General features: G+C 32.4%; 3 protein-coding genes and 1 pseudogene across 8 annotated transcripts; 1 reads left to right on the top strand and 3 right to left on the bottom strand.

Moving 5' to 3' along the window:
* Window positions 1-538: 538 nt before the first annotated feature.
* On the bottom strand, window positions 539-8,329 carry LOC108466931 (uncharacterized). 6 transcript variants are annotated; one of them, XR_008278858.1, is made up of 11 exons: window positions 8,058-8,329; window positions 7,039-7,344; window positions 6,597-6,926; window positions 6,183-6,472; window positions 5,542-6,021; window positions 3,948-4,379; window positions 2,733-3,206; window positions 2,314-2,625; window positions 1,188-2,147; window positions 986-1,101; window positions 539-907 (listed from the first exon to the last, which is right to left on the bottom strand). XR_008278858.1 is itself a non-coding variant. In XM_053024996.1 (10 exons), exons 5-10 carry the CDS (start codon window positions 5,863-5,865, stop codon window positions 1,045-1,047), a joined length of 2,559 nt encoding a protein of 852 aa, XP_052880956.1. In that variant the 5' UTR covers window positions 5,866-6,021; window positions 6,183-6,472; window positions 6,597-6,926; window positions 7,039-7,344; window positions 8,058-8,268; the 3' UTR covers window positions 539-1,044. The 6 variants fall into 6 exon arrangements, 4 of the variants coding, with proteins under 4 accessions (XP_052880956.1, XP_052880955.1, XP_017622802.2 ...); XR_008278857.1 differs by having other exon boundaries at window positions 6,183-6,926; window positions 8,058-8,185; XM_053024996.1 differs by having other exon boundaries at window positions 539-1,101; window positions 8,058-8,268.
* Window positions 5,884-8,153, bottom strand: LOC128289070 (uncharacterized). The gene is made up of 4 exons (XM_053024994.1): window positions 8,058-8,153; window positions 7,039-7,344; window positions 6,597-6,926; window positions 5,884-6,021 (listed from the first exon to the last, which is right to left on the bottom strand). Exons 1-4 carry the CDS (start codon window positions 8,151-8,153, stop codon window positions 5,884-5,886), a joined length of 870 nt encoding a protein of 289 aa, XP_052880954.1.
* Window positions 8,196-15,020, bottom strand: LOC128289069 (probable disease resistance protein At4g27220). The gene is made up of 7 exons (XM_053024993.1): window positions 14,813-15,020; window positions 13,742-14,690; window positions 12,167-13,634; window positions 11,539-11,731; window positions 10,791-11,101; window positions 8,844-9,518; window positions 8,196-8,537 (listed from the first exon to the last, which is right to left on the bottom strand). Exons 2-7 carry the CDS (start codon window positions 14,665-14,667, stop codon window positions 8,196-8,198), a joined length of 3,915 nt encoding a protein of 1,304 aa, XP_052880953.1. The 5' UTR covers window positions 14,668-14,690; window positions 14,813-15,020.
* Window positions 15,021-20,506: 5,486 nt separating this feature from the next.
* LOC108466290 (protein trichome birefringence-like 39) lies at window positions 20,507-21,881 on the top strand (annotated as a pseudogene).
* The last annotated feature ends 1,671 nt before the right edge of the window (window positions 21,882-23,552 follow it).

Genomic DNA, 23,552 nt, shown 5'->3' with positions numbered 1-23,552 from the left:
ACCACGGAAGATGCCAATTCGTAACCTTTCTAATCGGCCACCTAGAGTACAACTTTTCCAGCCTTTAACATATCACTGTCAATGCTTGCAAAATTGCTTTGATTAATTAGCTTGATATTACCATGCTCTCTCAATTAAGAAAAGATCCACATCCTAGCATTTACAATGACTTCAACGGCATGGATTGCACCCACTGGTGCCTTGCCGGTCTCCCCGATACATGGAATCTACTTCTGTATGCAGCTCTCATCAAATAGCAGAGAAATTTGGTTTGGGCACTAGCCACCTAACATACATGTGGTCTCCTTAAATTATTTATTTTGCTTACTCAAAAAAGATCATAATATTATACATTGAAAATATAATAAATTTGTTTTACTTCTGCAGTTCTCAATTATGCATGTGATGTATTTCAATTATTTATGGCATTGGTTTGTTTTCTTCTTGCTTTAGATTGTTTCTCCTATTGACTTAAAAAAAGAGAATTGGTGTTATTATCATTTATATTTTTGTGAGGATGAATATGAGAATCCTGGGATTGAAGGAGATATTAGCTTCAACTTTTCATCAAAATACTAAAATAAGTACATAATATTCTTTATACAGAGAACAAAAAAGATGAAACAAGCACACACAAAATGAGTAGCAATCTTAATTAAAATCGTCTAATCCCCCAAGCTGATACAAAAATACCAGCAAAAAGTATAATGTGGCTGAAATACATCCATAAAACTGGGGTCAACCTTACTACTAAAAGTTTTCATGTTCGTATTTCCCAGTGCCAAACATGATGCACTTCAAAATCAATACTTAGGTTAAAATGTGAAATGCAACAGTACAATAGTGGATTTGCAAAAACTGAATAAAGGAAAGTGGAAGCCTCCATACTCCAATAGAGCAACTCAACCTACAATGAAAACGGCATTTCCATGGTCACTTTGTAAAGCATTAGTTAAGCCATGATGAAAATAGACGAGTAAATTACGGTTTGGTTTGAATTGAAATGAAACTGAGCTTGTCTCACATGCACCCCAACATATTTCCTTATTCAATTTGGTGCAATTGATCAGTAACCTCGACCGCTTGAGAATTTTGCACATTCTGTACGTGCGTGATCAAAAGAAACAATTATAAAGAAAGGTAAAACCAATGTTTTCAAAAGTATAACACTTTAAAATGATTGGTACCATTTGATCGAACATATGCTTTATGGTGGTGTTAAGGTTGCCTTCCCACTGCAGTTCACCATCCTCATCTCCTGTTAAGTGCATTTGTTCCAGCCTTGGTGTGCTTAACTCTCCTTGACAGAAATTCTTCATTTTTGGGCACTCTGTCACTATCACCATTTGCAAGACTGGGAACTCCAACGAGTGATGCGCCAATGAAAAGCTTGCTATACTTGGCAGATGACTCAGTCGCAACTCCTTCAGCTTGGGAAAAACAATGCTGCCCTGTAAGTCTTCACCTTCACATGATATGATTTCTTCTATCAATTCACAATCAGCTATGCTCAATCTTTCTAGTAGCATCAGGCTCTTAGCTGTCGAGCATGCCATTAGACTGATGGATCCATGGCATCTTGAAACTTCCATACTTAATAGATTTTTGAAAGACAACAAAAATGGCTCTAAAGTCTTTAATGTTAGCTCTGGAAGTTGAGACAACCTTAACGCCTCTAACTGATAGCATGCCGATGTGTGCCTTTCCTCATTGATGAGTCCTTCAAACAAAGTCTTTAATGTCAACTCTGGAAGTTCAGACAAGCTTAATTCCTTTAACTGAGAGAATGCTGATGTATGTCTTTCTTTGTGGTTGCGTCCTTCAAACAAAGTATTTAATGTCAACTCTGGAAGTTCAGACAAGCTTAATTCCTTTAACTGAGAGAATGCTGATGTATGTCTTTCCTTGTGGCTGAGTCCTTTAGGCCGGACTATTTCAGAAATGGAAGCATTGTTTATAACAAGCTTCTGAAGCTTTGGTAGTGAGCGAATGAAGGAATATGGAAGAGTAGTGGATGCCTCAGGAAAGAATTGGAGGTTAAGAAGTTTGAGGTTTGGGAAACACTGCAATGAGAGTTGTCCATCACATATCCCCTTCATCATATCAGTTGTCTTCAGTGTTAATTCTTGTAAGACAGGGAAAGTGTCCTGGACAGCAACAAATATATTAAACATGGATTAAAGAGTTTTAAATTTAAGTAAGAGAGAAGGTGGGAATATTAGTTAGTTGGAAAGGCAATTTATAGGTAATCTCATTTGATTTGGGTATAATCTCAAGGAATGAAGATGGAATATCAATTGTTAATGAAGATACCTCATTGACGCAAAACAAGGGTTGTTGGTTTGGAATTTCAACCTCACCAAATATCTGTGCTTTGGGGCATTCAATAACCTCCATTTGTTTCAACGATGGCCATTGGGTCCTAGAGAAGAAACTTTTCAATCTCGGCAACTTACCCAATACAAGGTGCTTTACATGGGGAAATACAAACTTGGTGGTCACTGTTTCTGGCACAATAGATTGAATAGACTGTGATTCATTGGCAATGAGGCCTTGCAGCTCAATTATTTCTTCTAACGAATCACAATTCTGAATGTGCAAGTTCTCCAAATGAGGGAAAACAACCTAATAAATCATTTGATTGGGTTAATAACTGGAATATGTTGAAATGAAAAAGATTAATGAAAGAAGTAAAAGAAGAAGAATGGTAAAGTAAAAGAAGAAGAAATGACCTTTTGATTGAGAACAACAGAGTTATTTGTTTGTGTAGGTTGGTGAATTTGAGGTTCATCTCCAGATACAGATTTAGAGATGAATGTTTTCAGCAGAGGACAATTTTTTAGTGTTAAACCTCTTAAGCATGGGAATTCAGACTCATTTTCAAAGCAGGTATCTTTCAGTTTGGGAAGGTCTTCCAGCGACAGCCTCTCTAGTTTAGAGAAAATCGTATGATTCCTCCATTGATCTTCTGCACCCAATCCATCCGTGAAGAGGACTTGTTCCATCACATTACAGTCCTTAATTTCAAGGACTTTGAGTTCCACAAGATCTTTTACTAAGAAAGACGGAAACAGGTATTTCAAATTGTGACACCCTTCCACCCGCAAGCTCCACAAGTGCGTGAGAGATAAGGAAGATGGATGGTGCCATATCTTATGAATGTTAATGGAGGACAAAGTCAGATGCTTCAAATTGGGAATGGCAACCTGCAGACATAAATAAATGTCATAAAAAGATAACATAAGTCTTCCTTCTTTACATACAAATACAAATTCAATCAAAATGTAGAGAAAATTGAAAGGAGTGAGTGAAGTGATAAAATGTAGAGCTGCATAAATGTAACATCATTCAATTTTCAAATTAAAAGAAATGCCTTTCTTTTTCTATCCTTAAATTACACTTTCATTATCATTTACTTTATTTATTCTTCATTTACACTTTTATTTTATTTCAATTATTAACACAAAAATCAGCCATTTTCATTTTTCTTTCATACTTTAATTATGGTTTGACGGTTTTTTTATTGCTCTAAAATAATTAATATATTTTAATTATGTTTAATAATTTTAATAATATTACTTTATATTAATTACATGAAATAAAATACATTATATTTGTCATAACTTGACATTTTTTCCTAATTTAGTATATAAGTTTTGCTATTTAAAATTTCTTTCTAGTTTTTTGTTAATGAAAATGTAGTAATTTAAAAATAAAGTAATTCAATACAATATTTAATTATTTTTAGTATTATATTAATTTATTAATTTCTATCTGAGATTTTGTTTGATATTCTTCATACTCAACAATCCCAAAGCTTTCTATCTTTTATGCAATCGATTCCCCACTTCAAATTGAATTTATCTAATAGATTCTCCTTTGGATTATCTAATAGATTCAGTGATATGAATTAATTAGTGCAAATAAATATTGAATATCAAACTGACCTTATGGTAGAATAAAGTTGTAGTATTATCTTCCGCATCTTGCTCGCTTGAATTTGAAGAAGAAAATGTTGTCATTTTTGGACACTCAGCTATGATAATATGAATCAACTTTGGAAATTCAAGAGCTCGACTTCCTGAATAAAATTTTGTCAAGTTGGAACAGGCCTTTATTGTTACATAGGAGAGCTTAGGAAATGTGAACTCATGTGTCGTTGCTTCCTCTTCTTCCCTAATCACTTGTTCCATTATACTACATTCTTTGACCATTATCAATTGTAGTTGCTTGAGGCTCAAAAGCATAGACGGGGTAAAAATATACTTCAAGCTGCTACATTTATTAATCTCCACCCTGCCAAGGTTCTTCAACTCCAAAATTTCTTGAGGGTTTCTTTTCCATATTTCTAACTTTTGAAATCTGTCATTGAATCCACCCTAAAATTTTAGAAATAAACACTCTTTGTTAGTTCTTCGACAACAAAAGAATAGGAAAGAAAATCGAGCACTAATATTCATTATATCAGGATAGGAGAAAGCTAGATAACATTATGAATCAACTCCGTACCTTTTCTGTGTACAACTATTGTATGCTAGTATTCAGATCCCCTATCCAACATCTTGTCAATGTTTAAGGCATAAAGATAAATTTTAACGGGATTAACGTTGTAACATAAATAATTTTAAAATTTTATTGAATTTTTTAAAATATTATTATTTTTAAAAATTTTATGATTTATACATGGACTACCAGGCAAGTGGCTATGTCAATGCCGTTAAACTTTTAACATTTCAATCAATAACAATTTGACTAAATTTTAGAGGTAGAGCAAAGTGATCCAAAAAAAAGAATATGAGTAAAAGTGACAAATTTAAAGAGTATTTAAAATTTTTTTTAAAATTAAAAGAAATGTTAACAAAAATAAGTCTATCTTAAAATATATATAACTAAATTAAAACTTTTAACATGTTTAAAAAGAAATGGTTGAAAACAACTTTAAATCTCTTTTAGAGAATGCTTAAATTTTACATAAATGTTTAATGTTTTTAATATATGTTAAAAACATATTATGGTTTATTAATTAAAATCTATTTATAAATTTAAAGCTATTAGCAATTACAATTAAAATATAAAAATTCTAAAAATATCTATATTTCTAAATATGTTTTCATAAAAATATTTTTTTTCAAAATTCTTGCTTATAAATTGATTGTTTTGGTACAAAAATTAATTTTATTTTTGGACTCATAATTTAGGACTGTAAATAAATTGAATAGGTTGGGTGATATAAGAAAAACAGAAAAGCAATTTCTCAAGTCATGACCCTATAAAGAAAGTGTTACTATCTTATATTTAAGATAACTATAAGAGGCATGGAAAAGGGAAGTAATAATGTATCTTAATTCAACAAGTGTTGATATTCTTCATACTCAAAACCCCATTCATTTCTATCTTTTCTGCTATCAATTCCCCACTATTTATCTATTACATTCTCATCATATATGGATTATCACCATTTATATACTCATGACTCCATCAAATAGAAAGAAAGAAGATATGAATTAATTAGTGCACATAAATATTGAATACCAAACTGACCTTGTCGCAGAATAAAGCGGCAGTATTATCTTCCACGTCTTGCTCACTAATCACTTTTTCACTCTTTCTTGAAATTGAAGAAGATAATGCCGTCATGTTTGGACAACCATCTATCGTAATATTACTCAACTTTGGAAATTCAAGAGCTCGACTTCCCAAATAAAAATTTGTCAAGTTGGAACACGACACCATTTTTACAAAGAAGAGCAGAGGAAATTTCAACTCATGTGTCGTTGCTTCCTTCTCGTCTTCCCTAATCACTTGTTCCATTATACTGCATTCTTTTACTTCTATAAACCTTAGTTGCTTGAGGCTCAAAAGCATAGAAGGGTAAAATGTACATCAAGCTGCTACATTTATAAACTTCATTTGGCTAAGGTTCTTCAACTCTAAAATTGCTCGAGGTTTTTTTTTCCATATTTCTATCAACTCGGGAAACGTATCAGAGATGGTCAAATCACCTAGGCCACAGAATCCATCCTAAAACAACAAATTCATCCATATTATTACATTCATAATTCAAAAAACAAAAACACTCTTTGTTAGTTATTCAACAATGAAAGCATAGAAAGAAAATCGAGCACTAACATTCCTTGTATCAGGACAAGGAAGCTAGATAGCATTATGAATTAACTCCGCACCTTTTCTATATACAACTGTTGTATGGTGGTATTCAAGTCACCTGCCCAACACCTTTTCATAATGAGACTATCCTGTTCTACACTTTGTAATTGTGGAGTGCTTAAAACTCCCTTAGAAAAGATCTTCAATTTAGGACACCCTTCCACAACTACTACTTCCAAACAAGGAAAGTTGAAGGTGTAACTTCCAGGACAAAAGCTTGTGAGGCTCTTTAAATTGCTTAGTTGTAAACATTTCAAGTTACCAAGCACTATTGTTTGATGGTAGTCTCCCCCATTTGCAACTATTTCTGTCATTTCAGTGCAGACACTTACCCTCATTGTTATTAATTGCACCATCTTCTCAAATACTAAGGAAAACAATCTAATAAATTCAAGTAATGAACATGGAATATAAACTATCAGTGAGCATACCTCATTGATGCAAAACAAGGGTTGTTGGTTTGGGATTTCAACCTCACCAAAAATTTGTGCTCTGGGGCATTCAATAACCTTCATAAATTTCAATGATGGCCATTGGGTGGTATGCATCCTAGAGTAGAAACTTTTCAAACTCGGCACCTTATCCAGTCCAAGGTGCGTTAGACGGGGAAATACAAACTTGGTCATCATTGTGTCTGCCATAGTAGACCGCGTAGCTGATGTTGACTGTGCTTCATTGGCATTGAGTGCTTGCAGCTCCATTATTTCTTCTAACGAATCACAACCCTGAATCAGCAACTTCTCCAAACGAGGGAAAACAATCTAATAAATCATTAGATTGGGTTAATAACTGAAATATGTTGAAATGAAAAAGATTAATGAAAGAAGTAAAAGGAGAAGAGAACAATGGTAAAGTAAAAGAAGAAGAAATGACCTTTTCATTGAGGACAGCAGAGTTATTTGTTTGTGTAGGTTGGTGAATTTGAGGTTCATCTCCACATACAGATTTAGAGATGAATGTTTTCAGCAGAGGACAATTTTTTAGTGTTAAATCTCTTAAGCATGGGAATTCAAAGCTATTCTCAAAGCAGGCATCTTTGAGTTTGGGAAGGTCTTCCAGACACAGGGACCGCAGTGTAGAGAACATCTGATTCCTCTCTGGTGAGTAGGATGGGTGGTGCCATATCTTCTGAATGTTAATGGAGGACAACTTCAGATTCTCCAAATGGGGAATGACAACCTGTTGACATAAATAACTTGAGTTTGGAATTTATGAATATAAATAACAATATAAATTATTTCACTTTTCTATTTTCATCAAATAAATTCAGTTGTATTTTAAGGATAGAGAAAAAATTAATTTGTTTTTAAAATGTCTTTCAAATAAATATTTATTAATACCAAACTTTTAAAACAAAAATCATATATTAAAAGTGTTATTTATGTACTTTAATTTATTTTAAAAATAAGATAAAATTACTCTATTGAGGATTCGAGTCTGAGTGCATACTCTTACCACCACAACTAAAACTTTAATAATAAAACTATTTATATTTTTTATTATTTTAGTAATAAAACTATTTTTCAAAAAAATAATTCTCTAATTTTATATCATTTTTATTTCTACTAGTATTGCATAGAAGGCTTTTAATGAAATCAAAATTGATTTTATTAAAATAAGTTTTTTTAAATTGATAATTTAGAAATGTAAATAAATTGAACAGGTCCGTAAAAAAACCATGTAACATTATTTAGCTCATCACAAAACATCAAAAGTGAGTAGTTATCAATCTCAAATATCAATAAAGTTTACACTTCACTCAAATCCATGACCTTATTTATTTAATAAATTTTCATATATGAATTATCTTAACTCGACCCATTCATGAATTCATCAAATAGAAAGATGATATGAATTAATTAGTGCAAATAAATATTGAATGCCAAACTGACCTTGTCACAGAATAAAACGGCAGTATTATCTTCTACGTCTTGCTCTTCAATCACTTTTTCACTCTTTCTTGAAATTGTAGAAGAAAATGCTGTCATTTTGGGCACTCAGCTATCGTAATAACCCACAAATTTGGAATTTCAAGAGGTTGACTTCCCAAATAAAAATTTGTCAAGTTGGAACACCTCTATTTTTACAAAGGAGAGCTTAGGAAGTGTCAACGTATGTATGGTTACTCCCTCCTCGTCTTCCCTGATCACTTGTTCCATTGTATTGCATTCTTTTACTTCTATCTGTTCTAGTTGCTTGAGGCTAAAAAGCATAGACGGGGCAAAAATATACTTCAAGCTGCTACATTTATAAATCTCTATTCTGCCAAGGTTCTTCGACTCCAAAATTTCTTGAGGGTTTCTTTTCCATATTTCTATCAACTTTGGAAACGTGTCAGAGATATTCAGATCAAATGGGCTATTGAATCCACCCTAAAACAACAAATCCGTCCATATTATTACACTCATAATTCAAAAATAAACACTCGTTAGTTATAGTCATGTAGGTTTTAATTTTTTAAAACAATGAAAGATTTGGAAAGAAAATCGAGCATTAACATTTATTGTATCAATACAGGAGGAAGCTAGCTAGATAGCATTATAAACCAACTCCGTACCTTTTTTGTATACAACTGGTGTATGGTGGTATTCAGGTCCCCTTTCAACACTCTTTTCGATTGTAACGCCCTTGTTTTACTCCTTGTAATTGCGGGTGCTTAAAACTCCCTCAGAAAAGACCTTCAATCTAGGACACCTTTCAACAACTACTTCTTCCAAACAAGGGAAGTTGAAGGTGTAACTCCCTGGACAAAAGCTTGTGAGCCTTTGTAGATCGCTTATTTCTAAACATTTCAATTTTCTGACAACTATTGTCTGATGGTAGTCTCCCTCATTTGTCACTATTTCTGTCATTTCAGTGCAGTCGCTGACCTTCATTGTTGTTAATTGCACCAGATTCTCAACTATTAAGGGTGTAAGTAAGTTTGTCATCATTTTGCAATATGACACCTCCAAAGTTGTGAGATTTTGGAAAGATAATGACGAGGCTCCAATATTTTTCAAATCATCACAATGCGAAATTGTGAGTGTTTGGAGATTAGAGAGAATATGACCAAGTTCCGAGTCTTTTCTCCATATATGCTTAAGATTTTTGGAAGAATGCAATTTCAGATTTTTTATTGGTGAGAGAGTCCCAACAGCTCCCTTACAAGGGACTACATGTTTGAAATCAAAATTACTAAACTTCAGCCTTTCCAAATTGTAGAATCTTCGGACGAGAGGAAATATATAAGAAGATCCACTATGGAAGCCACCACCCACTTCAAAAACCTTAACGCGAGGGAACAAATCCGGTGGCAATTGATCCATAGCACTAAAATTTCGTAACTCAAGTTTCTCTAAATTGGGAATGACCTAGGAAACCAATTAAACATTAACAAATGAAGCTCAATGTTGATGTACATGCTTAAATAAAAACCAATGTACAGAATACCTTATGAATGAAAACTGATAATAATAATAATAATAAAACACAAGTAGAAAGCGGAATGAAGAACAGAAAGTTTTACTTAATTGCCTACAAAACAATAACCTTTGAAAATCTTTAAATCAACATTTTTCATCTACTTCAACTCAATTTGAGTAAAAAAATAAGTGAAATCTAATATATTTAGAATAATGTACATGATAGCTGAATCAAATATTGCTTGAATATAAAATAATATAAATATAAATATAATTTGAGACGTGATATTCGATATTTGAGAAAGTCTTATTTGAGTACTTTCAAAAAAGTTTTAGAATTTTTGAGCACTTTGAAAGGTTTGGCTTTCATTAAAACATTTTTGTAAATGTTAGACTCTTATATGAGCATTTTCTTTTTATCTTTTTCACAAAAATAAAAGGTAAACTACAGCTATGGTCACTCTAAATAAGATAACTGTGTGAATTTGTCACTGTTGTTAACTGACATGACACATTTAGTCCATTGAGTGAGTGGCAAGTGACTTTTTTTATTAACTAAAGTTTAAGTGGTAAAAGTTTTGGAGTAATTATAAAAGGATGTCTTTAAACTTAGTCAAAAGTCAATAAAAAAATTCACTTGTTAGTCACGCAATGTGCTAATGTGTCACATAGCAATCCATTAAAAGAAAACAAAAATTTTAACAGTGGTAATTAACTCACACAATTATCTTATTTAGAGTGGCTAAATTAAGAAAAAAATTAAAATTTAAAGTTTGAAATGGTATTATTCTATTTTAAAAATATATCGTCTCACATTTTTAAATTTAAATTTAATTTTTTAAAATGTGTTTCATAATTATATTAACATTTTATTTAATATAAAAATTATAACAAAAAGTGTTAGAATATAATAAGTAAATAGATAAAGACTATAATAAGTAAATAGATAACTATTTATATCACATAAAAAATAAAAATTTAACGTTTATTTAAAGATAATATAAAATATTATCATAATAATATTAATTATAATTTTAAAAATTAATATTTATATAATTTCATAATTCCAATGATGACCCTAAACCAGTAAATCCTTAAATATAAGTATTAGATAGATATCTCTAAAGAAATGCCTATCAAAGCAATGTAAGATTCAGTTAATTAAATTGCATTATTATGCATATAACAACATAACAAGCATGTGATCATATACGTACGTACCTCCTTAACCAACAATACTGCCTCCCCATTTCCCTTCGTTTCCTGGATTCTAACATCTTCTAAACCCACTATCATTAGCAAAGCAGAACAATCTGTGGTCAATTTTTTCAACATTGGCCACACAATTGTATGTTGCCCTTTATAGAAACATTTGAGCTTTTCTAAGTGTTCAACCGTAAGGGAAGACACTTTGGGAAACTCAAAACTCACAGGCTGCTCCTCTAAACCTTCCCCTTCCAATACAATCTCCTCCACCCCACTCCATCTTATCCATAAATGTTCAAGTTGCGGAAGATGTTTGGCTATTGACGCTGGAAATAGATTTTTCAGACTCTCACACCTTGAAACACTGAATACTCGTAGATTTCGAAAAGAATTTGGTGGTAGCTCATTATGAAATATCATCTTCGTATTCCTCAACCCGGAGATTGTCATCCTTTCCAAGCTTGGAATTGAAACCTATTCATATATATAATTCATGCCCATAAGAAAGTTAGCTCATGTAATGCAGGACGAATCAACTAAATCATATAAGAGTGTAAGACTAATGAAATAAATAATTAACCTTCTCGTTGAAGAGAGCATGCATGCCGGGCTCAATACTGCTTTCACTAATGAATTCTTTTAATTTCGGGCAATCCACAATCTTTAGCTCTTTCAACAAAGGGAATTCGATATTATAATTTCCTGAGCAGAAGAAGATGAGGTTTCGAAGGAAATCTATATGCAGAAAGTTTAATCGGGAAACAAATCACATTACTCGTTTCTTCTTCTTCTTCTATTTCCTCTGTAAATATTATCTCCCTTAAGGACTCACAACCCACTATCTCAAAGCAGTGGAGCTGCACCAGATTCCTGGCGACAGAGGGCGATAACAGATGCTCCAACTTGCCGCATCCAGTGATAATCAACCTCCTCAAATTCGAACTCCAATGATATGTCTGCTTGTGCCATATTATATTGTTGTTAATGGAATGATGGAAAACAGGTTGCATACATTTACAAACAATTCTTTTCTTCTAAAAATCAAAATGGAAGGGAAACGAAAAGATAGTACGTAACATAATTTGGAAATATGATTTTCGATTTTAAAGAATTTTAGTTCGAATTGTGAATTCCAATTACATTTTCATAATTTTTGTGTATTGAATTGATTTTGGACTTTCAATCAGTTTGGATTAAAATTTAAATTTTGGGTTTGAAATTTATTTTGTAGCCTTAAAAACCATTGGATAATTATTTATTTTATTATTAGAAATGTAAGGTTAGTGGATCAAATCATTATCTAATAATTATAACTTTTTGACGATGTCACTAAATAGTTGCAGTATAAAAAAAAGTTGTATAAGAGTATATGAATCATGTCAAACAAATACCTGCTTAATGAAAAGTGGTAGGGGCTCAAAACTCGTGGAACACCTTTCCTCTTGACAGCAAAAGCTAATAAGTTGCGGCAAACGCTCAAGTGTTATGAAACGTAATTCAGAAAACTCAATGTTGTTCATTGTGATATATTGCACCTGGATACCATTTTTGACATGAAGACTCTGTAAATGTGGAAAATCGTTCCCTTTATTTAACTCTGCAAGTACATTCTTGATGCCTTTAAGTCCTTTTAGGTCTAGGTACAAATATTCAGCCTTTCCCAGCAACATTTTCACCCCATTATCCAAACAAATGTTTGTATATAACTGGAGCGTCAATGTCCTTGAACATTCATGTCTTCGGAGCCACTTGGATATAGGATGATCACCTACAATAATCCTGTATCTGTTCAATGTCTCAATGAATCGATGCTTTGGAATCATTTGGATATCAGAAATACGAACATATAAAGTAGTTAGACGAGACAAATTGTTTAATTCATCAAGGCTTGCATTTCTCCTCTCGTTGTCAACTACTCCATTTTCCCATTCAACAAAGCTTCCCTCCATATATAATTCTTCTAATTTAGACAAACTTGATAAAACATTTGGTGGGATGATTTTGAGTTTTTCACACCAACTCAAATCTAACAACCTTAACCGAGTCAATTGTGCTATCTCCTTGGGTAGTTCTTTGATCCTTGAGAAAGCAAGGTCAAGGATTTCTAAACTTTTGAGCTCTCCAATGATGGTTATGTCTTCAACTAGACATCCTCTTAGACACAACATGCGAAGGTCTATGAGGTGATTAATTGATTCAGGTAGATAGGAATATGAAGGTAAATCCAAGACTTTGAGGCTTTCAATTCCTCTGAAAAAGTCGGGAGGAATTACCACTGAATCATCATGGGCCATATGGAAAAAGGAAAGACCTGAATACTCTATCTCCTTAGGAAGCTCTACTATAATTTGAGGACAAGGTAAGCTTATCGCTCTCAAGCTGTTCATTTTCGCCTTATCGGACCACTCCTTTGGAATATGATCTCTCAAAACAAGCATATGGTAGTCCCTCGATGCAATAGCTAAAGCAGCATCCGAAACAACATCATGGATATCAAAGTGCTCATCATCATAACTATCAAGCAACAAGGAAGACGCTTTGAGATTAGCCACAACAGTCAATACTTCATTTCTAGCTTCTTCCATAGTGTTGACACCACCAAATAAACCCAAACCCACAATATATCTCATCAACTTTTCAACCAGACCATTATGGCCTATTACACAGCAAAGCAAGAAAGTCAGCTTAACTTCCTCACTTTCTAAATAATTAAAACTCCACTCAATAGCTGAATATGCTGCAGCTATCCCCGTGAAGTTGCTTGATGAAGGCCTCTCTAGTTCTCGTAAAGCATTCTTCCACTCAAACAATCTTTTGTTTCTCAAAGCCCTGCAACTGTCGCAATGGCTATGGGCAACCCTGCACATTTTGGCTACCTCCATAGCTGCAGGCTTCAAATCACAACTTTCAACACAGTCGCCAGCCTTCTTCTTGAACAGGTCCCAGGCCTCGTTTTCATTTAAAACCCAACAGAAAAATATTTCTGAGCATCCATCCCATTTGATAAAACATTTAGCTCCCTAGAAGTTAGCAGCAACTTGCATCCCTTGTGCTCATCTCCCAAAGGGATCCCAACTTCCTCAATATCAACCTTTGCCCAAATGTCATCCAAGACGACCAGAACCCTCTTCTCTTTCTTCAATCTTTCTTGTAGTCGAAGTGCCTTTACATCGGTACTCTGTTCCTCAAATTTCAAGCCCAATAACTCTGAAATTCTGTTCTGAATTTTCTCAATATCAATGGCTTGAGTTACTGTTGCTATGACAACCGAATCAAATAAATTGCCCTTGACCTTTCTAGCGATTTCTTTTACTAGCGTTGTTTTTCCAATGCCGCCCATACCGTGCACCCCAATAACGCTGACGCTATCATCTTTCAGTGCCTCCATTATTTCATTCAAAACCAACGTTCTTGACTCAAAATCCTCGTACCCTTTAAATGGTGTGACAGTGATACCTTGCAGAGGCACAGGATAAGAAACCTCGTCAAACTTGCCCTGTTCAAGTAGCTCGGCAACAGCCTTCGCCTCCTCTGGAGCATTCAGGCTAAGCTTGTAACGAGTCCAGAAATCAGGACACAAACCAACGAAACACTTTTTCTTTGCTTTTTCTTCATCTTGCGTCACTTTCTCTACTTGTTCAAGGATCTTTGTGTCGACTGCAGACAACCATTTGTCAACATCGCCTTCGATCTCTTTGCCGTTTCGTAAAGCTGCATCAACAGAATGCTGCACTCTGTCCCTTGCAACTTTCAGCTTCTCAGCTTGGTGCTTGAGGGTCTCAACATTTTGCTGATGATTGGAAAGGTATTTGACATGGTTTATGATAGGAGAAATCGTATACTCTGCAGATTTAGCGACAATAGAGCTAACGATGGCAACAACAAAGTCCATTGAGAGAGCAAAGAGCAAGTAAACTGAAAACCACAGCCACAACAGAAATCAAAACAAAAGCAGAAGAAAAAGGTACAAGTAAAATGAGCAGAAAGTAAAGCTTCTGTAACAAACAAGACAGAACAAATGAAAGCAGATGGCGTACCTTTGCAAAATATATAAGAGAAGGATTGAGCGATGAGTTTTGAACGATGGAAATAATAATTTGCCTTAACGGAGTAAAGCGAGTAGTAATTTGAGAAAACGTAAGTCAATGTAAAAGTAAGCAAGTTTCAATTGCATTGTATGTTCAAAAAATATGTATTACTTTCGAGAATACAACTCAAAAGTGAAGAAGACAACAGACATGATGACCCACCACGCGGATGCTTTTTCATTTATTGCCATTTTATTTGTATACTAATTATTGGACTTAGGTAGCATTAAATAGTGGGTAAATTCCACAATTGGTCATTTAGGAACTGCAGTCAAAAACTATTTTCATTTTTAAAATTATTCTCTCTTTAGTCATGTGGCATTAATTCAATATTATTATATATTCATTAGTCACTGAATTTTAATAAATTTTCATTTTGGGTTTTAAATTAATTTTTTTCAAAAATACCTTCCTTTTACAAGGAATTGAATTATTCAATTACAAATAAAAACTTAAGTTTTTCCTCCAACTTCATTCCCTATAAAACCCTAGGTAATTCATTGGAAAAATCAAGTTTTATCTTGTTAATGAATATAAATTAAAATTAACTTTAAAAAAGGAGAAAAGGAAATAACAAGATAAAATATTTTTGTAAAACCCAAGTTTTCCCTATAAAAATCGAGGTAATTCTATGTAAAAAACTAGGTTTCTCCATTTTATGGGAAAAATTAAAATTAATTCTAGAAAATGAAAACTTAATTGAAACTAAAAAATAAAATGACTCTTCTGTAAAGATCAAAGTTTTTCTATAAAACTCAATTAATCCCTGTAAAACATCAATTTTTCTCTTTTATTGAAAAAAAGTAAAACTAATTCTAAAAAAGGAAGAAAAAAGGAAATTAAAAAGATAAATTTTTCCTTGTAAAATAAATATTTCCATGTAAAAATCTAAGTTTTTTCCTATAAACTCAAGTTTTCCGTTTTACTAAAAAATACTAAAATTAATTTTAAAAATAAAAAATTAAAAAGATAAAATAAATATTTAAAATGAAAACTTATTAAAGTTGAGTAACTAAAATGAATGTGCAGTAACATTAAATTAATAGTTAGTGACCAAAATGAAAATAATTTTTAACGATAGTGCCTAATATGAAAATTTTTATTTTTAGTACCAAAAATAGAACTTTTGAAAATCGGTGACCAATTATATAGTTTTCCTAAAATATTTTTGCTTGATTGAAGTAGCCTTATCTTTTTATAACTTTATTTTTTTATTTATTAATTTATATTCTCTTTGGTAAATGTGACAAAGGAAAGGAATAATGTATGACCAATTATTGAGTTGGGGCTTAATGGGAAAACTATTTTAGCATTGTGTTTTGCAAGTGAATTCGAAAAAAAGCTTATTAAAATATGCTTCTCATGCTGCTGGAAAAATATTAACACATAGATCAAAAGCTATCAATATATCTATGTAACTATTTATATGGCTAAGTTAGCCAAAAGGCAGATTTAAAAAAAAAGTTGGTTCTTTAGGTCCATTTCTAGCATATTTGTCAGAATGGGTTAATTTTGAAGAGAGAAAATAAAAACGTCCAAGAAAATATATTTTTAATTGTATATGTAAAAAGTGTGTTCGGAGGTGGGGGCATATTTTTCTAACTAATTAGAAGTATCAATACCCTTAAGAAAGTATCGATATTCTTGTCTAGTATCGATATCAATTTGAACTTTAAAATTCAGAAAAACTGAACAAAATCAAAAGTATTGATACACTTGAGAAAGTATCAATACCTTTTACAATATATTAATGCGATCATCAATCTTTCAAAATTCTATGGTTTTCATTTGTTCATTTTCATTTGTATTTTTCTTCACATATTTTACCATTTCTCAACCTGTTTGTTTACCTTACAAGTTTATAATATATTTTTGAAAAGCTGCTATAGTGGAACCAAAAATATTTTGTTTTTATGATGAGATTTATGGAACTTTGGCTTACAAATTGGCTATCAAGCCTTGAAAGAATGGGTGGTGGTGGTGGCAGCTGCTTCCTTGTGAGGCTATCGTGGCACTTTCCTTAAACTAATATTGTAAAGGTACTCCCATTTTTTATGGTATCTCACTTTCTCTTCTCTGATAATGTTATCTTTTCTCTCCATTAAATTACAGAAAAAAGATTTGGGTATAGGAGGATTCACCATTTATCCATCCTCCAAACTTAGGTGAAGACAAGATGCTAGCTACCATTAGAAAGTAGCACTACACAAAGCATCTCTCCTTTTACCACATTGTCAATCAACCACTTTAATCCAATCAATAGATTCACAAATTCCATTGCAGCTCTAATAGAAGGAAGCAACATCCTTCTGATAAATATATTAGAAATAAGCATAAACAATCAAATTGTTTCTTAAATCGGCCTTTCCAACTAATTTAACCTTTATATATTTCTAGCTTCAAAATTATAATTCATAAATAAAATCCTTGATAAATTATTTAAATCGTACTTGCACTCTTAGTAAGTTTTAAAATAAAAAAATTCACATACATTAAACCAAACCAATGATTAACTAGTATTGTATTTATAAAAATAATTCTAGATTGAATAGTATTTATAAAACAATGAAAATTCACATTTGACAAACACTATAAAGAATACTAACATAAAATTAAAAGTTCAAAAAAAATTAACTCTCATTTATTTTTATGACATTTTTCATACTCAACAAGTGGATTTTTTTTTTTTTGTCTTTGACTCGTGATATTTTATTTTGTAAACAATAAAAGTCCAAATCATGCTATCAACTCTTATTTAATCTATTCTTATTTTTTTAACCCATGAATTAATAAAAGAAAGAAAATATGATATAAGTGGAGTATATAAATATGGAATATCAAATTCACCTTGTGGCCAACTACCTTTTCACTTGCATCACCATTCACCACTCTCTCTTAAAACCCAGGAAGAAAATGCAATTATTTTCGAACACTAAGTTATGATAATTTCATTTGATTTTAGAAATTCAAGAGTTTGACCTCCCAAATAAAAATTTGTCTAAATTGAAACACAAATCAATTATTATAAAGGAGAGCGCAAGAAATGTAAACTTATGTGTCGCTGCTTCCTCTTCCTCATCCCTAATCACTTGTTCCATTGAACTGCATTCTTTTACTCCTAATCACTTGAAATTCCCTGAAAAAATATCTTCAATCTAGGACATCCTTCCATAACTAATTCTTCTAAAGAAGGGAAGTTGAAGGTGTAATTTCCAGGACAGAAGCTTGTGAGGCTATGTAATTTACTTAGTTATAAACATTTCAATTTACTGACAACTATTGCCTTCTGGTTCCATTTCCCACTATTTTGTCATCTTAGTGCACTCTCTTACTCTTATTGTTGTTAGTTATATGACATGTCCAAAGTTGTGAGATTTTAAAATAGAATTCAACAAATCATCACAATGCCAAACTATGAATGTTTGGAGATTAAAAGAATATAAGCTCCGAACCTTTTCTTAAGTTTCTGAAAAAACTTAATTTCATATTTTTGATTCGTGTGACAGACTCGTTACAAGGGACTAGACCTTCGAAATCAGAACTAGAAAGTGACAAGACTTTTCAGATTGTAAAATCTTCGAATGAAAGGAAATATAGAAGATCCAAAACAACCACTCACTTGAAAATGACATGTTTGGTGGAAATTGGTCCATATCACCACAATTTTCCTCTAATATGGGAATGCCCTTGGAAATCAATTAAACATAAACAAGTCAGGCCCAATGTTGATCTACATGTTTAAAAAGAACAAAAATATCTGCAATTTTGATTTTTTTATGATTAAATCCTAACAAAATTAATATTAAATCAAACGAATTAAAGACCAAACCGAGACAATAAATACCTTAACTATCAAGCCAACATACGAATCCATAAACACAATGATTTAATACACAATACAATACTTGTTATATACTCCATCATCACTTTCTTAATTACTTACTAAACAAAAAGGCTCTTGTCCTTAACAGTTTCTTTCATTTAAAAGATACACACACAACATTCTTATTTTGCTTAGTTTCAAATTTATGTTTCCTAATTTAGTTTCCCCTTTAACTTTAAAATTACAAAATGTTTATTTTTATGAAATCACCAAAATTAAAATTTAATAGAAAATTGACTAAAAGAACAAATAGCCGAAACTCAATAAAAGTCAAATGGTTATTATTTTAATGAAAACTTATTCTAATAAAAGGAAAAACAATAACACAATCAAAATTGATAGAAAGAAATACTTAAATAAAACATCAAACTGTGAACTGATAACCAATAAAAAGATTGAGGTTGAAGAAAATGAAAAGAAAATTTGTAGATATACCATGAAAAATCCAAGTTAATTTAGAGAAAATTTGTAAATATTTATTTTTGAGTTTTAATCTTTCAAAATTCTATCTATGTTTTTCTTTTGTTCATTTTCATATGTATTTTCTTCACATATTTTACCATTTCTCAACATGTTTGTTTACCTTACAAGTTTATCATATCTAAAACATGATTTTAGAAAAGCTACTATACTGGAATCAAAAATATTTTTTATTTATGATGAGATTTATGGAACTTTGACTTACAAATTGGCTATCAAACCATGAAAGAATGGGTGGTGCTGGTGGTGGCAGCTGTTTCCTTGTGAGGCTGCTATAATGGCACTTTCTTGTAAAGGTACTCCCATTTTAATGGTATCTCACTCTCTTTACTCTGATAATGTTTTCTTTTTCTCCATTAAATTATAGAAAAAGATTTTGATATGGGGATTCACCATCCATCCTCCAAAGTTAGGAGAAAACAAGATGCTAGCTACCATTAGAAAGTAGCACTACACAAAGCATCTCTCCTTCCCCAGGTTGTCGATGAATCTCTTTAATCCAATCAACAAATTTGCAAATTCCATTGTAACTCTAATTGAAGGAAGTAACACATGCAAGGGTACCGATATTAAAAATGCATCATCTTAAACACATTTTCATTTTTCTCTCTAAAATCTGCTTACTCCGATAAATATATTAGAAATAAGCCTAAACAACCAAATTATTTCTTAAATCGGCCTTTTCGACTAATTTAGCCTTTATATATTACTAAGTTCAAAATTATAATTCATAAATAAAATCCTTGATAAATTTTAAATTAAATTCTTTAAATCCTACTTGCACTATTAGTAAGTTTTAAAATAAAAAAATTTCACATACAAACCAATCATTAACTAGTATTGTATTTATAAAAAATAATTCCAGATTGAATAGTTATTTAAAAATTAATTTTATTATCTATAAGTTAGATCTCTAAAAATTATTTCTATAATTACCATGCAAGATACCACATTATTGTAGTTAAAATTAATAATAATTTGACTAAATTTTGAAGGTTGATGATTAAAGTTATAAAAAAATAAATATTAAATTAACAAAATTAAACATTAGGGCTAAGTTTATATATATATATATATATATATATATATATATATATATATATTTCATCTGCCCAAATCTTAATTTTTGATGGATTTGTAACTTCAACCACCCACAACACATGTGAACCAAATTGCTTGCAATACTAAAGTAGCTGAAACTTGGATGCCTATCTGTCTATTTATCCATCAAACAAGTGTACTAGTAAATGCAAACTCAAACAACATTTTTTCTCCTCTCTAATGGGGTTTTCAAGGACAAGAAGATCATACTCTCTTATTGCTCTTAGCTTTCTCACCATTTCATTTCTATGTTTAGAAAATGCCAATGGTTGTTGCAATGTATACAAAGGTAAGTGGGTGTGTGACAGCTCCTATCCTCTCTACGATACATCAGCCTGTCCTTTCAACCATTTAATTGCCTCATGTATGGCCGCCCTAATTATCTTTACGTTAAATATAGATGGCAACCAAGCAAGTGTAATTTGCCAAGGTACATATCTCTCACCACCCTCAATGTTTGATCTGCGTGGCTATTAGCTTAATGGAACAAATGACAGGTTTGATGGGACGCATTTTTTGAGGAGATTAAGGGGCAAGAAGATAATGTTTATTGGGGACTCCATAAGTATAAACCAATGGCAATCTCTGTTATGCATGCTTCATGCTGCAGTGCCTACTACATCTGGTATAATCACACAAGACTTGCATAATCACACTGTTTCCACTGTTACTTTCGAGGTAATCAATTTATTCCATACATACATACACTAATACATACATGTATGTATAGGTAACTAACTATGGTCTATGTATATGGTGGACTGAAACTTTTAGCACTATAAGGTATCCGTGATGCTATTTCGTTCGTTGTACTTAGTAGACGTTGAAGAGGAAACAATTGGCAGAGTTTTGAAGTTGGATTCTGTAAGGGATGGAAATCTATGGAAAGAAATCGATGTTTTAATATTCAACACTTGGCATTGGTGGCACCGTAGAGGACTGAAGCAATAGTATGAGATCTACAAAAACAAGTAATATCTGATTAACTGATGATTTTTAGTAAGAGCTAAAGATCTGTAATTGTTAACTGCAGATGGGATTATGTGCAATTTGATGGGACGATTCGTAAGGACATTCATCGTACGGTTGCTTTTCGTACAGCTTTGACAACATGGGCTAAATGGGTTGATTTAGATGTGGATACCAATAGGACTAAAGTTATGTTTCAAGGAATTTCCCCTTCTCACTACAAGTGAGTTGTTTTCCCCGTTGCGATCTCTTTGTTCTGTATCGGCCTTCCGAGTAATATGATTACTAGTCTCTTGTTTATGTATGTATCAGTGGCATAGACTGGAATGAGCCAGAAGAAAGGAATTGTTCAAGGCAGACAACACCATTCAAGGGATCGATTTATCTAACCGGTTTGCCTTTGACAGAGTACGTAGTTAAAGAGGCCATAAGGAACATCAAGAAACTTGTTCATTTGCTTGATATTACGATGCTCTCTCAATTAAGAAAAGATGCACGTCCTAGCACTTACAATGACTTCAACGGCATGGATTGCACCCACTGGTGCCTTGCCGGCCTCCCGATACATGGAATCTACTTCTGTAAGCAGCTCTCATCAAATAGCGGAGAAATTTCGTTTAGGCACTAGCTACCCAACATATATGTGGCCTCCTTAAATTATTTATTTTGCTTACTGAAAAAGATCATAAGATTATACATTGAAAATATAATAAATTTGTTTTACTTCTGTGTGCAGCTCTCAATTATGCATGTGATGTCATTCAATTATTTATGGCATTGGTTTGTTTTCTTCTTGCTTTAGATTGTTTCTCCTATTGCCTAAAAAAAGAGAATTGGTGATATTATCATTGCGAGGATGAATATGTTAATCCTGGGATTGAAGGAGATATTAGCTTCAGCTTTTCATCAAAATACTGAAATAAGTACATAATATTCTTCATAGAGAGAACAAAAAAAGATGAAACAAGCACACACAAAATGAGTAGCAATCTTAATTAAATCGTCTAATCCCCCAAGCTGATACAAAAATACCAGCAAAAAGTATAATGTGGCTGAAATACATCCATAAAACTGGGGTCAACCTTACTACTAAAAGCTTTCATAGGTGTAATTCCCAGTGCCAAACATGATGCACTTCAAAATCAATACTTAGGTTATAATGTGAAATGCAATAGTTCAATAGTGGATTTGCAAGAACTGCATAAAGGATAGTGGAAGCCCCCATACTCCAATAGAGCAACATAACCTACAATGAAAAAGGCATTTCCATGGTCACTTTGTAAAGCATTAGTTAAGCCATGATGAAAATAGAAGCGTGAATTACCATTTGGTTTGAATTGAAATGAAACTGAGCTTGCAACCCAACATGTTTCCTTATTCCATTTGGAGCAACTGATCAGTAACCTCGACCACTTGAGAATTTTGCACATTCTGTACGTGCGTGATCAAAAGAAACAATTATAAAGAAAGGTAAAACCAACGTTATCAAAAGTGAAACACTTTAAAATGATTGGTACCGTTTCATCGAACATATGTTTTATGGTAGTGTTAAGGTCGCCTTCCCACTGCAGTTCACCGTCCTCATCTCTTTTTAAGTGCATTTGGTCCAGCCTTGGTGTGCTTAACTCTCCATGACAGAAATTCTTCATATTGGGGCACTCTGTCACTATCACCATTTGCAAAACTGGGAACTCCAGTGAATGATGCGCCAATGAAAAGTGTTGGAACATTGGCAGCAACAACACTCTCATACAAACTTAGGAGAATTGAAAGGATTGAAACAAGCAAAAACAAAGAGGATTTGAGCTCAAGAATGACTGAATAATTAATTCATTTCATTGAAAAAGTAGCTTATAAGAATTACAAAGTCAATGAACAATTACCTAATGACTTAACTACTCCCACTAATGCTTAACAATTTCAAAATGTGAACCACATACACAAGTAAGCTGATATGATCAGCTATTACATCCATTACATCAAAATCTTACTAACTTTGATTACTAGTTACAATTCAACTAAGACAAGTTACATTTGAACAAAATAAATCAAAATGGACCAAGTTGGTGCTGCTCTGGTTCGCTCTAATGCAAGTCGACTTGGTGAGTCTGGTCACATGTTGCATTGCGGGCCAATGCTCAACACTCCTTGGACTGTATGCAACAAACACCGATCATCTCCTTAAAGCTTCAAATCTGGATGTCTTGAGTGGCTTGGTTAGAATGTCACCAATTGATCTTGTGAGCAATGAACAAG

Source organism: Gossypium arboreum, unplaced genomic scaffold (assembly GCF_025698485.1).
Source record: "Gossypium arboreum isolate Shixiya-1 unplaced genomic scaffold, ASM2569848v2 Contig00416, whole genome shotgun sequence".
Lineage (NCBI taxonomy): Eukaryota > Viridiplantae > Streptophyta > Magnoliopsida > Malvales > Malvaceae > Gossypium > Gossypium arboreum.
The sequence above is the reverse complement of the archived record's forward strand: the minus strand, read 5'-3'. Positions and strand labels throughout refer to the sequence as shown.